Source organism: Eublepharis macularius, chromosome 1 (assembly GCF_028583425.1).
Source record: "Eublepharis macularius isolate TG4126 chromosome 1, MPM_Emac_v1.0, whole genome shotgun sequence".
Lineage (NCBI taxonomy): Eukaryota > Metazoa > Chordata > Lepidosauria > Squamata > Eublepharidae > Eublepharis > Eublepharis macularius.
This window is the reverse complement of record NC_072790.1, coordinates 134,336,843-134,350,171: the sequence shown is the minus strand read 5'-3', so window position 1 is coordinate 134,350,171 and position 13,329 is coordinate 134,336,843. Positions and strand designations below refer to the sequence as shown.

Here is a 13,329-nt window from a genome sequence, read left to right as displayed (position 1 = left end):
CGCACGCATACATCACTTCTATACTCCAAACCACTGGCTGGAAGCTACTTCTCTTTAAGAAAAGGAGTCATTAGGTTTTTGTTACTTTTATATGAGGTTGTTATGGCTCGGTGGCAGAGGAACTACTTGGCATGTAGAAAGTCCCAGAATCAATCCCTGGCATCTCCTAAAACGATCAGGTAGTAGGTGACGGAAAATGTCTCTACCCAAGATGCAGAAGAGTTCATTCCCATCTGTGTAGACAATACTGACCTTATTTTATTTACTTCATCTATATCCCACCTTTCTCCCCAGTGGAGACCCAAGGTAGCTTATATCATTGTCTTCTCCTCCATTTTCTCCTCACAATAGTGCTGTGAGGTAGGTTAGGCTGAGAGTGTGTGACTAACCTAAAGTTACCCAGTGAGCTTCCATGGCAAAATGGGGATTCAAACCTGGTTCTTCTAGATCCTAGTCTAACACTCTTACCACTACACTATGCTGGCTCTCCTCTGGACCACTAGTCTGATACAGTAGACAGTTCCATATGTTCATGAGCATATAACATGTAGTTTCCAAAGCTCTAAGTATGAAGACAACACTTAAGATCTCTCAAATGCTTCTTTTTGTACAATGTACATAACTATATACAGAACTGTACATAGCTTATACAGCTATAAAACAGATTATTTGTAGATGGTGCCAATGAAGAACTTTCAAGATGTTTATAAGATTGATTTGTTGGCCTTTCACTTCAAAACTCGACACACTTGTATCTTGTAAACCTATCTAGAGCTACAACCTTCTAAGTCCAATGCAGTCAGTAAAAGAAACTGTTACAGTACAAACCTATGCAGAATTACTGCAGTCTAAATCCATACATTTCAATGGGCTTGGAATACAATAACACTATGCATAGGACTGCACTGTTAAAAAGAAGACAGAAGTAGATGCAATCAGCTGAACCACTGAATAGTAAAGTGTGTTTATGTAAAACTATTTCAAGCAACTGGAACCAAGTGAAAATAGACCTACATATTGACAATCTGTACAGTTCTGCTTCTGAAACCACTGTATGTCATTTGCAGATGAACACACAATCCATTCCACTGTTTCCCAGCAGATGTCATCATGAGCCAACAATACAAGAGAGCTGAAGTGTCATGGCAACTAAAATAAGCAGATAAACTAAGGACGGAGAAGAAAAGTGAAGCAGTATAAATGAAAGGAAGGATCTTAAAACAGAAGAGGATGCCTAAAAATGCTGTAATTTTATTCTTTAACACAAGGTCATAAAAGATTATAAACAAACAGCCAAAAATTACTGTACATCAATGCAAATGGAAAAAATTTGTTCTAAATACATATTCACAGTACTTTATTTCTTTCATCAAGCATTTTTGTTCCCTCGAGCACTAAAAAAACCCAAGCAAGGTGCTGCATTTTAAAGTTTTATGTAACAGAAAGTTGCTTAGAATCAACTGCATGATATTCTCACTCTCCTCCATCAATAAAACTGTTACCAGTAGCATACTGTGGACCTACATCGTGCACAATGCTGTTGACTATTTCCTAATGGCAAGGCCATTCAAATGCTGCTATTAAAAAACAAAATGAAGGATTTCTGTGAAAATGCAAGCAGATGTATTTTTGAACAGTGTGTAAACTCCACAGCTCTGAAATCATAATGGCAGAGTAAAATATTTATTGTCAATGTTTTTCTATACTGTGGTGAATGCAAGCTCCATATTCTGGCATCTGTGGAATTAGTAAAATATTAAGACTGGCTTTGTTAAACAAATTCACTGAACTAATCAAATACTGCTTTTTTAAAAAAAAAAACGAATTCCCTACAAGTAGTACAACCCACACAGGCAATTATGTTGACAGAACTACTACTTCTACTGCCAGAAAATGCTTAGGCACCCTATTTTAATGCAATGAGTAACAAGGCCTGTGTTTTCTTTTGACAGCCTTCCTTCCTCTCACTAAAACTGCAGCAAAATCAGAGTACTTTTGACAGAAAGGAACAGTAGCAAGACCTCAAACTCCTCCAACTTCCCAGAATTGTACTATGTAATTTTAATCACGTTTCTGGCCATTTCATCACATCATTAGGTCACAACCTGATTTGGGATTGTTGCCTCTGAGGTGTTTGGCTGTTGCGTGGAGGTCAACCCCACCCTCCTCCTCCAAAAAGGTACCTCTTCCATGTTTGTTGCTATTTATTGGTGCTTATCACTACACATGTTCTTCTGTTACTTTTTGCCAGTACAGCAATTAAAAAAAAACTGAGCCAAGAGAATTAATCTCAAAGTTGTTTTTTCTTTGGAATGTTCATATGCTAAAGGAAAGAATATATGCAGGATTTTAAAGAAATCCTATGAGGTCAGTCAGGAAAAGCGGCAATATCCCTTCATATGAAAACTTGTAAACATTTTAATGGTTCACAACCATTATACTTTAATGGTTTGCAACCAGATAACTGCAGATCATGCATAGCTTTCTGCAAAAAGGAAAACAAAAATAAGAAACCTGTGGATATCAATTTTCCCCTCATTTATATACATGCAACAAGGTGAAAGTCTATCCGTGTTCAGAGGAAAAAAATACCGTTTACGTACACAGTATGAGGGCTCTTGCTAGCATTTCTGTAATAGAGATGGTCTTACTCAAATTTAAACATTGTGCTTTTATTTTCCTTTTAAATGTATTTTTCCATGTATCAGAAATGCAACAAACTTATATCTTCACAATCCAAGTTTTTTAAAAAACAGTTGCCTGCAGTAATGATTTAGAATTCTGAATATAGTCCGCAGTAAATTTTGTCCTGAGGAGAAATTATTGCAGGTCCTACCATCTTCAAAGCAAGGTGAAATGCAATGATACATACCATTCTCATCATTTACTCTCTTGGGCTATCCCTGAGGGGATTTTTTAAAAAAGTTACAAGTGGTTTTTCTTAACCCCCAAATAAAAGCATCAAACAATTCTGTACCATAAATATGTAAGTCTTAAATAACAGAAAAAAATATATAACTGAGAATAACCATGAGAAGATACCAGTTAGTGAGCATATATATCCCAGCAATATATATATTTCTCTGCTAAAACCTTGACATCCTTACCTTGAAAACCATATACTCAAGAGAATCCCCTTGATAATGTTGTATGTGTCCCAAAGAACATATTACTTTCAAGTTAATTTCAACATTCAGCTTAGCTGAAGACACACTGTGTCCTAAAATGAAACAGCTTTTTTTAAAAAAATGCACATAATACTAAAACAAAACAGTTCATAATTGGTTTAATGCTACACCTTTAAGCTTCTTAATTATATCAGCTTGAGAGAAATTGAAATCCATGTAGCTCCAGAGATATATAGGATGCCATTTTATTAGATATCGACATCTAATGTGGTCATGTGAGGCAGCAGAGAAAAATCCATGGTGTGGCACAACACAATACCTTGTTTTAGATACTCAACATTAAAATGATATGCAAAAATTGATAGCCCTCTACATTTGAAATACTATCAACTCATTTAATTATAATAAAGTTGACTGAGTTGGAAAAACACACACCATATTTGTCCATTAGATTTGTTGCACTGTCTTTGACATGAAACAGCACAAATAATAAAGCAGCACTTTCTTTCAATACCAGTACTACTGTAACATACAATGTAGCATAGCGTGCAGATCCACAAGGGCAGTCCTTATTGTTTTTGTATTAACGGAATGCTAATCTTCTGTTTCAAATATTAGTAGCACAGTAACAAGAAAAAGGTATTCCCATCCTTCACTGGCTACAAAGGTGGTATTACACAATAGTTTCATACACATGGAGCATGATGCTTATATCCAATAATTTTTTAAAGTACTATAATAATCACCTTTATAGAACAAGGATTCCAGATTGCTGGATTCCATTTGTTACCATTCAGAATTAATGTACATTTAGGTTCTCATTCAGACATCAACATTGCCATCAAATCCAAGCCACTAGTACTCCAGCTGTTAAAGAATGTCATAATTCCATTGCATAAAAACAATCCTTTTAGAAGAATCCATTACATGGCAAAGTTTCAGTTACATGTGTACGCCACAGAGTCGAAAACTGGTGTTGCAATTTTGTTATCATTGGTAAATAAAATCTGTATAACAAGAGTCATATATAAAGTTGTTCAGACTGAGCTGAGTTTCACAAGGCCACGTACTGAGTCCTCATGCAATGAGTCTTGGCTGGCTAGGCTGAGGACATGCATGGTATGGCTATGTGATACAGGACTCCCCATTGGCAGCATTCCAGGTGGTGATGGAGCTTCTTCAGGCGTAAGAAACTGATGGCTTTCAGGATCCTCCTTTAATGGTATCATGTCTGACAAACCTGTTTCGGACGTGAGGTTTGGGATGGAGGAGGGTGGAGTCGGCTGCCCTAGTGTTAATGCAGCACAGGGAGCACTGATAGTGGTCTTTCCTGGTAAAGGTAGCTCTTCACTAGTAATGCTGGGCTCACTCTGGAGTAGTGGTGTGGCAGCAGCCTGCAAAACGAATTTAGTGCTCTGAATGCACTGATCTTGATCACACTGAAGAATTGAAGGATGCCATAATAAAATACACAGCATATGAGAAAGAAATGGAAGAAAGTGGATGAAAGAGGAATGGAATGTGAGGAGAAAGAAGAGAGTTGTTAGTAATATTCTTTTGTTAAACTGACAAACAAGAGCAAGCACAACATCTCAGTGCATTCCAGGAAAGTGACAGTATATATTACCACAAGCATTTGCTGTGTGTGAAAGCCAGAATCCTCATTTATCTCCAAAGAAACAATCTCTGAAAAATACTGACATTTCTTCAACAGGTAATTATTCTTCTGTGTAAGCCTGATGACTACTCTTGGTCAAGGTTGCTTTGGGTCACTACATAATGCCAGAGAGCTTTTCTACCAGCAGCTAGACAATGTAATGCTGTTCCAGGTTCTCTAGGATGACTTCACACATGTCTAAGAAGACCAGTCACTCCAGAACTCTGTATGTATGGTAACTGCCTCCATTCTCACGGGTACATGTTCAGAGTTCATACGTTTGGTGATTTTTGGTAACACGTCTTTACTAACATGACATTGAAGGAGGGCCCACCGGATAATATGCTTTTTGATAATGCACTCTAGGAAAAGAAGTAGCCACATTATGGAAATACACAGTAAGTTCTCACTTTAAATGTGTGTCTTGATACCTGGAACCACCCATCGTGCAGAATACTGTGGATTTGATCATATGCATGCAAAGACACGCATGCATAATTAGGATCCTGATTCAAGCTGAAACAAAGCTTTTGATTTCTGTCAGAGCTACAACATTAGATAAGTTTTATATTTTGAAGTCAGTGGGACTACTTCACAGTAAGTGGCCATTAAATGGGCTCATCTGTTTGAGTTACTGACATCAGAGAGTATATGACTTTGATCCATTAAGAAAGACTTAAGTTATATAAAATAATAGCCTCAAAATGATTACAACTTTGTAAAGAGCACATATGGATGGTTCTATAAATAATTCAGAACACCATATAATCATTATGGTATTCAGATGTATGAAGGTCAAAGGTAACTTACAAAAACAAAATCAAGGCAAATTTATACAGACATGCAAAGTAGCAATCAATATTTGCATCTCATAATGCTGTTGCTTAAAAATAACATGAACACTGTTTTTGCAATTATTTTTAATAGCAGTTTTTTTCTTTTTATTAAAGTCATAAACAAGATTATAATTGCTTATGATGTTATTTTGGATTTTCTCGTATGGTTTGATTTGGATTTTCTCATATGGTTTAAAGCAGGTTTGAAAGTAAGGTGGAAAGATTAATTAATTAAATACAAATTATTTTACAGCATTTGCAGTTTGCCTTTCTCAAAAAGACTCAGAACAGATCATTTTAAAATCAAACTGAGAATATAAGGTTCCACACCAAATCTATATTCATATTATTATTAAGAGCTACCATAATAATAAAACTAGCATGTTAACACTATTCCATTGTTCAAAGAACTTCCCATACATTGTCAGCAATTCTTAAACAACTCTGTAAAGCGGGCTAGTATTAGTCCCAGTACAAATGAGGGACTAAGAAAGAGAGAGTTGCTTGCCTAAAACCACATATGTTTATGGCTAAGGTGAGATTTGAACCGGGGATTTCCCTGTTCATATTTGTAGCCACTATTTTATACAAGCATTATCTTGTCCCAGACTGCTCCACATGGAGATGATTCTTCCAATAGCTCATCTTGGTCCTGCCAATTCAGTGGCATTCACAATGGCAAAAACATATCCCTACAACAAATTTCCGTGCCTCAACCCCACAGGGCTTTTCAGGCTTTTGTTTTGATCAGCAATATTTAATCATTATGGCTCTATAATGTTATAATGATCTACTGCAACAATATAGCAGCTCCCAGCTTTAATTTTTTAAAAACCATGTCTCTAAACCTTTTTATTGCAGAGTTATAAAGAGAAATGTGCAGACACTACCTTCCACAGTATTATTCTGCAATAAAATGGCTGGAGATTTACTTTTAAAAAAATGAAATATGAGAAGTAGTACATTATTGCATACAATTATTATAATACTACAGCAATATAGCTACTACCAATTTTAAAAGCCACCTCAAAGTTCTCCGGTGGGAGTGTGAAAGAGCTGCCGCATGGACTCAGGTAAGGAAAATAATGCCAAAGTGGATGGGACCAACAAACAGGATGTATAGAAGATGAAGTCATGCACATGCTCCCCCAAACAGTGCTGCACTAGATAGCCAGGTCAAACCAAAACATCTGTGTGGAAATACCCTAGTTAAAAGCTGGTGCAGAATGCCACAGCTTGTTTATTCTCAGGAGCTAGATGGAGAATGCATATCACTCCCATTCTGCAGTCACTCCATTGGCTTACCAGGCTCAATTCAAGGTCATGACCATCTCATTTAAAGCCCCTTTAAGGCCTTGGCCTCTCATATATGTGCAACCACCTCTCCTCCTAATGTTCTGCTATGGCTGCTTCGCTCATCTGAACAGGGTCTTCTGACAATACCACCCTACAGCTGGGCAAATCAACAGCTGCCTGCACAACTGCTTTCTCTATGGTAGCCCCCAGCTTATGGAATGGCTTGCCTGAAGTGGTCAGGAAAGCCTCCACTCTCCTAGCTTTCCGCAAACTATGCAAAAATGAATTATTCAGGAGGGTGTCTAGCAGAGCCCCTTTAAGTTCATTGCCTACATTGGTTCAGGCTTCTAAGTTTCCACAGGCCCAGTTTTGACTTAACACCCTGGGAGCGGAATGTGCAGCTCCACTAATTAATTGCACCTGTGAGCTGTTGCCTAGGGAAAGGTCCTTGAGAGACAAGGGAGTCTCAGCTCTGCAACTACTCCTCTCAGTTCTCAGGCTAGTAATGCTGATTGCAAGAATACCTCTGATTGGCTACCAATCATAGAAAAGATGGCTCCTCTCAGCCCTCAGTAACAAGGATGACCAAACCATGAAGAAGCTCAAAGAATCTCAACAACATGGAGGCGGGAAGGATGACTCCATGCTAACCTTTCCAGCAGCATGTGAGAGACCTATGACTATGGTTGTGAGTATCAGCCTCAAGCTCTCTTCAGAGAAATGCTAAGTTAGCCAGCTTTATGTTTTAGTCAGTTAGCTATAGTTATAATAGCCAAGCTTTTATTGTTTTATTTAAATGCCTTTTGCTTGTGCCTTAATAGAGTGGTCCCTGCTCCCTGCATACACTCTTCTGAATTAATAAACATCTTTATATATAAGCCTTGTGTCTGTGAGTGACTGACCAAGTGTGTGTAGAGTCCCCCAGGTTGGAAAAGAACCCCGAGACCGGTGAGTCTCAACAGGGGGGTAGGTGCTATTCTTCCAGAAGGCCTGCTAGGGGTTTGAGTGGCTGTAAGCAGCACTTGAAATGGCAGGTGGGAGGTAGCCCCCTTTGACACACACACACCCTGGACAGAGGGCTTTCTACCCAGATTACTGGAGTGCCATAAAAAATAGCTCAGAGAGATGCCATGGTAGGGACAGGGACTAAACGCTATGCTATTTGGTATTGTCTGCTGATGTAGATGATCCTACTACCAAGTTTTCAGGCTGCTAAACATTCTAAATTAGTTACGCTTTGGTTCAGATAGATTTAATCTTTGTGTTCATCTCTATACTTGTTTAAATTTTTTCTGCTACCATCCCCTATTGCATCTGTTTCTCTGAACGTCGTAACTGTTGTTCATTATTGTACCTTGTTCAGTGAATGTCCTAGCAGTTGGTTATATTGTATTTTTATTCTCAGAGTTATAATTGGCCTTGGATCTTAGTGATAAATAAATAAATAAATAAACAAACAAATAAACGTGTAAGAAAGGCCATTAAGTCCTATGAGAAATCAGTCTCTTACATACTGTAGGTCTTCATTTTCCAAAAAGAGTAGAAGCAATGGTTTTATGAGTCTGGCTTGGATTTGATCAAGCAATTGTGGGGCTGCTGTTTTAGGACTTTAGGACTTATATCCTATACATAGCCTTAGATTTTTGCACTAAAATACTTCTGCTATCTATAACTATTTCTCATGTTTCTCATGTCTGTGAAAAAAGACATTTATGATCCAGACACCGTACACAAATTAGGCTAAATTGCTGGGCTACGTTGTTGTTCCCTGGAGGGAGGGGTATATGCTTACAGAAAATGGCATGGGGAAAAGATTCGACTCCTCCCCACTCCTGCCTTTTCTACTCTCTGTACCTCCTTTCGCATTTTAAAAAATGCTGATTATAAATCTCTTGTGTTATGTGTACCTTGGCCTTCATTTCCCTTTTTCTGGAGAATCTGGAATGGCTGGTCAAGGGGAGGATTGATAGCATAGAAAGGATGCCTCTGAAGTGATCGAGCATTAAATACATGGGTAAGTGTTCAGCAGCCTACAAAAAAGAAAGGCATGCAGAGTGCAGTTCTCATTTCCGTTTTTGATTCTTAACTAAAGCTTAAAACTTTCCATAAGCAAAAAGAATTTGCATTTGCCATTAAAATAATGTAAATAAAAAAGTTATGGTTGTTAAATAATAATTCCATATCTCTTTATAGTTGAGACAGCAAAGTCATGTGTGAGATCAGTTTTTGCAAGTTCAAACATTCCTAGAAACACCAATCTTTGATTTCCCTAAGAGAAATTAATGCAAAATACTTAGATTCTTTATATTAAAAATAACTTTATTGCATTTTGTCTCATTCATTATCATTATTACTCTTTGAAATAGCTAAGTGTGTTTTAACCATTTTACAAATTAATAATTGACAGTTGTTTTTTAAAAATGACCTCTATTATCACACAACGTTTCACTGTGAATGCAGTTCACTGTACCTCAGCCTTAATCCAGGAAAGCACTTAAAACTAAAACTGGAGCCAAAGTATTTATCATCTTATACATTAAAGATCCAGCTTGAATAAAAACATGCCTTTCACGACATTCTCCTTAAGCAATAAAACAAGCTACTGTAGTTACACTGAGAAAGCACTAGAAAGCATTTGAGAGCTATTTGTTTCTTTCAAATGAATGCCAAATTTGAAAATGATGAATAAAGGAATGCCTTCTTTACTAGGTAACAAAAAGATGCATAAGCTCTGGAGAATATCCATGATAGATAATGTGGCAAATTGATTTTAGGGTTTTTAAACTGATGTTCAAAATATTCGACTTACAAGAACTCTTAAAAACAGAGAGAGGTTGCATTGAATGAGAGGTTTACTAAGTGCCTGCACTTTACTTAGCTTCAAGAACAGATTCTCAACCTGGCCAAATCTGAGGATACTTAAATCCAGAGACTGCAGCTGCGAATGGACAAGATAGATGTTTCTACAAACTTGAAAAATGCCCCAGGTTGGCAGAAAAATGTGCAGGACAGGCACAGCAGGTGGCCAGGGCGGCGCAGGGCAACTGAGCGGGAGGGCTGGAAGGCCACCTGTGCACTGTCCCAGCTGCCTGCTGTGCCAATGGGGCCAGCTCTCAGCAGCATGCTGCGTGATGACATCATATGCAGTGATGTCATCACACAGTCCAGGCATGCATGTGCGTGGGGATGGCAACATCCCTGAAGCTGCCCCCAGCCTCAGGCACCAGAAACTCTGCCTGCAATAAACCAAGATGCCAGCTCTATCCCCGTATTTACTCTGATAGCACAATCACTGGACCTAATAGCACCAGTTATACCATCTCAGGTTCATTCACTTGTTCATCTTACAATGTTATATATGCTATTAAGTGTCAGCAATGCCTTTCCATTCTTTACATTGGACAAATAGGTCAGTCCCTAAGCAAAAGAATAAATGGACATAAATCTGACATTAGAACTCATAATACTAAAAAATCAGTGATAGAACACTTTAATCTTCCAGGACATTCCATATATGACCTAAAAGTGGCTTACCTCAAACAGAAACACTTTAAAGGGATGGTACAATATGAGATTATTGAAATGGAGTTCATTCACAAATTCAGGACAATGGATCCCTCAGAGCTGAATAGAAACTGAGGATTCTTATCTCACTACAGATGCCAATTTCTGCACTAATCAGGCTGCATTGTACCATTATACCTTTACATCCTGACAACTTTCTTTGATACACCCCTCCCATCTAATCAAGGTGTATTGTACCTTTACATCTTGATGCCCTCCTTTCTAACATTCCACCCATATAAAGGATCAGGGATCTCTATTCCTATTTGGGTCTGAAGAAGGGAGCTCTGACTCTTGAAGGCTTAAATCCTGAAAATCTTGTTGGTCTCTACATTGCCACGGGACTCAAATGTTGCTTGGCAGTTAGCTCTCCTTGGATAAGAATACTGCCTCCCATCAGTGAAGGATGCCCTCTTCCTCTGATTGAGAATAGAATATTGAACTTACTGTGGTTATTCATAGTATATGTGAGTTTCTCTGATTATACTGTGGGACACCCTTGACCCAACTTGTCTTTAGGATGAGATCATCATGACTGCCAGACAAGGAATGTTGTCATGTTCTCTGCCATCTGAGTGGCATTATCATCCTGTTATTCCAGGCCATCTGTTACTGCAGACCATCTCCTTCATATGGTTATGTTCAGCTGTTTATGCTTTCAGTGTGGAGACATTAATTCTGTTTGTTCCAGATTTGCTATGAGCTCTTTTATGTTGGTTACTAGTAGTTTTCTGCTCTAAAACTCTTCAAACGGTAAAAGGAGGCAAACTGCGCCTCGCGCCAGTGGCCCTAGGAAGCTATGCTGTGTTCTTGCCCCCTGTATCAATGAGAGGAATCACCATTAGTCAAAAATGATCTCCATGTCTTTTGAGTAGAAGGAGAAATCCTAGTAAGTCCAATGTTCCATTCTGAGACAGTATTTAAATTTAGAGATCAATAAGAATGAACTAGACAGATTATATGAAATAGAAAAATTTCATATGGCTTTTGTATCGACAATTTTACCAACTCTCTTAGCTACCACTGTTATGAATTAGGAACTATACTGCACAAGCTATCTGATACACTACAAAAAGATTATAGCAGAGAATAACATTTCCAATAGGAAAGTGACACCTAGATTGCTGTCATGGAGACTGCCATTTGAGTTCATCTTTCTCAAATTTGTACTTTTAATCACGAAATCATAAAGGCAAATGATTAATAAACTTTACAGAACCAACAGATTTTGATATTGTAGACAATGATGGTAAAGAAAGGTGACAAAAATTTGTCGAAATGTATGTAATTTACAGAGTTAGAATGTACCCTGGGATGCTTATGGGGAAAAAAATCTGAGTAATGATGAAAGGCATAGCCATAACAACAAAAAAATCATTACATATCTGTACTAGAAAGTGTTAATTTTGGTGAGAGTATACCAGGAAGTCTGTTCTAATTTCTGAAATATTATGAAACCAGTAGTATTAAAATTTTTATGTCAATATCAGAATACAAGTTAATCACTATGAGTTGGAATGGATTGATTTTAAAAGAAAAAATACTGACTTAAATCATATTTCATTTAAATTAATATGCTTCCCAAACTTGCATGCACACCCTAACTGGTTGCTATAACAATTAAAACATATTTGTATGTGGATAAATACCGTCTTTATTATCAATCTCGTCATTAATGTGTCACCTGGTTGCTACTGGTTACTTGCAATTGGTCCTAAGCAACCCAGATGGAGCCTCCTATTCCCTGATCTCCAGCACATTTCCTGGCAGGTTGAGTCCAAACTATTTGAATGTTCAACTCAGTGTAGATTGACTCTCTCCAACTGACCAAGCTAGAACTTTACAAAAGCCTCCTGCTTTGTTTAGCAAAGGCCACACAGTTGATATTTTTCTGTGCTTGCTGATATTTAAATAATGATTCAGAGAAGCAACAAGATTTGGCTTGCATTCACTATGCTTCTACAGATGGAAGTGATTTTTGTGTGCACAGTATTACTTCATCCCTCTCCCCTCCTCTTCCTTCATCCCTCTCCCACTCCAAAATATTCTCCATGCTGCTCCTAGGAGATAGGAGTCCTACAGAAACAGCATGTGGGGGGTGGGGGGTGGGGTCAGAGATTTACTGGGGTGGAAATCAGCAAAACTTTCCACCCACTTGTGCAACCTTAAATTTTCTCATAGGTACAAGCCTATGTGTTCTGTGAATCCGATCTCTGTCTTTGCAAGAAACTCTTACTCCCATTGATTTCCTTGTCCTAAAGCTAAATCATATGGGAAAGTATAAGTAAACTATAATTACCTGTTTCATTTGCTACAGAAGGTGCCATTTCCTTAAGAGAAAACAGTTTGGAAACAGGTTTTCTATGGTACTTTCTGAGGGCTATGCATGGTACTTATGGCTATCTTGTGGGTGGGAAATCCATAATTTACAAATGCTCAGGAACTGTTTGTTTACATGTTCTTGAGTTGAGTTCTGGTAGTAAAATAAATTTTGACTTTTCTAGATATATCTGACTCAAATGAAGAGGGTGTTCCCTATAAAGCCTTCTGTAGTTTTTTAGTATAAGTAAGTGCCAGTTTGGGAAATGGATTTTTTTGTTTAGTATTTTCGTTAGTAAGACTCTGTGAAAGTGAGCTGAGACTCATTAATGCACTGGAAATAAATGTTGCTAGTCTTTAACTTGCCAGTGCACTTCGGTTTTATTTTGCTGTAACTGACTAACACAACTACCCCATTGCAATATGTGAAAGGAAACCAGTCATAAAAGACTCTTACGCAATAGGGGCCATGATTATATACCTTTATGCTCCTTTTCTTCTCTTTGAATCCCTCCCTTTAAAAAAATGC

General features: G+C 37.8%; 1 protein-coding gene across 4 annotated transcripts in view; it reads right to left on the bottom strand.

Moving 5' to 3' along the window:
• Positions 1–1,299: 1,299 nt before the first annotated feature.
• The window catches only part of ZDHHC14 (zinc finger DHHC-type palmitoyltransferase 14), a 97,892-nt gene continuing 85,862 nt past the window's right edge, over positions 1,300–13,329 (bottom strand). For 2 of the 4 annotated variants that reach the window (XM_054969967.1, XM_054969974.1), the window contains exon 9: positions 1,300–4,567. In XM_054969967.1, the coding sequence (XP_054825942.1) occupies positions 4,166–4,567 (402 nt within the window). In that variant the 3' untranslated portion in view covers positions 1,300–4,165. The remainder of the gene's footprint in view (positions 4,568–13,329) is intronic. The other 2 variants (XM_054969980.1, XM_054969986.1) reach the window with 1 other exon arrangement.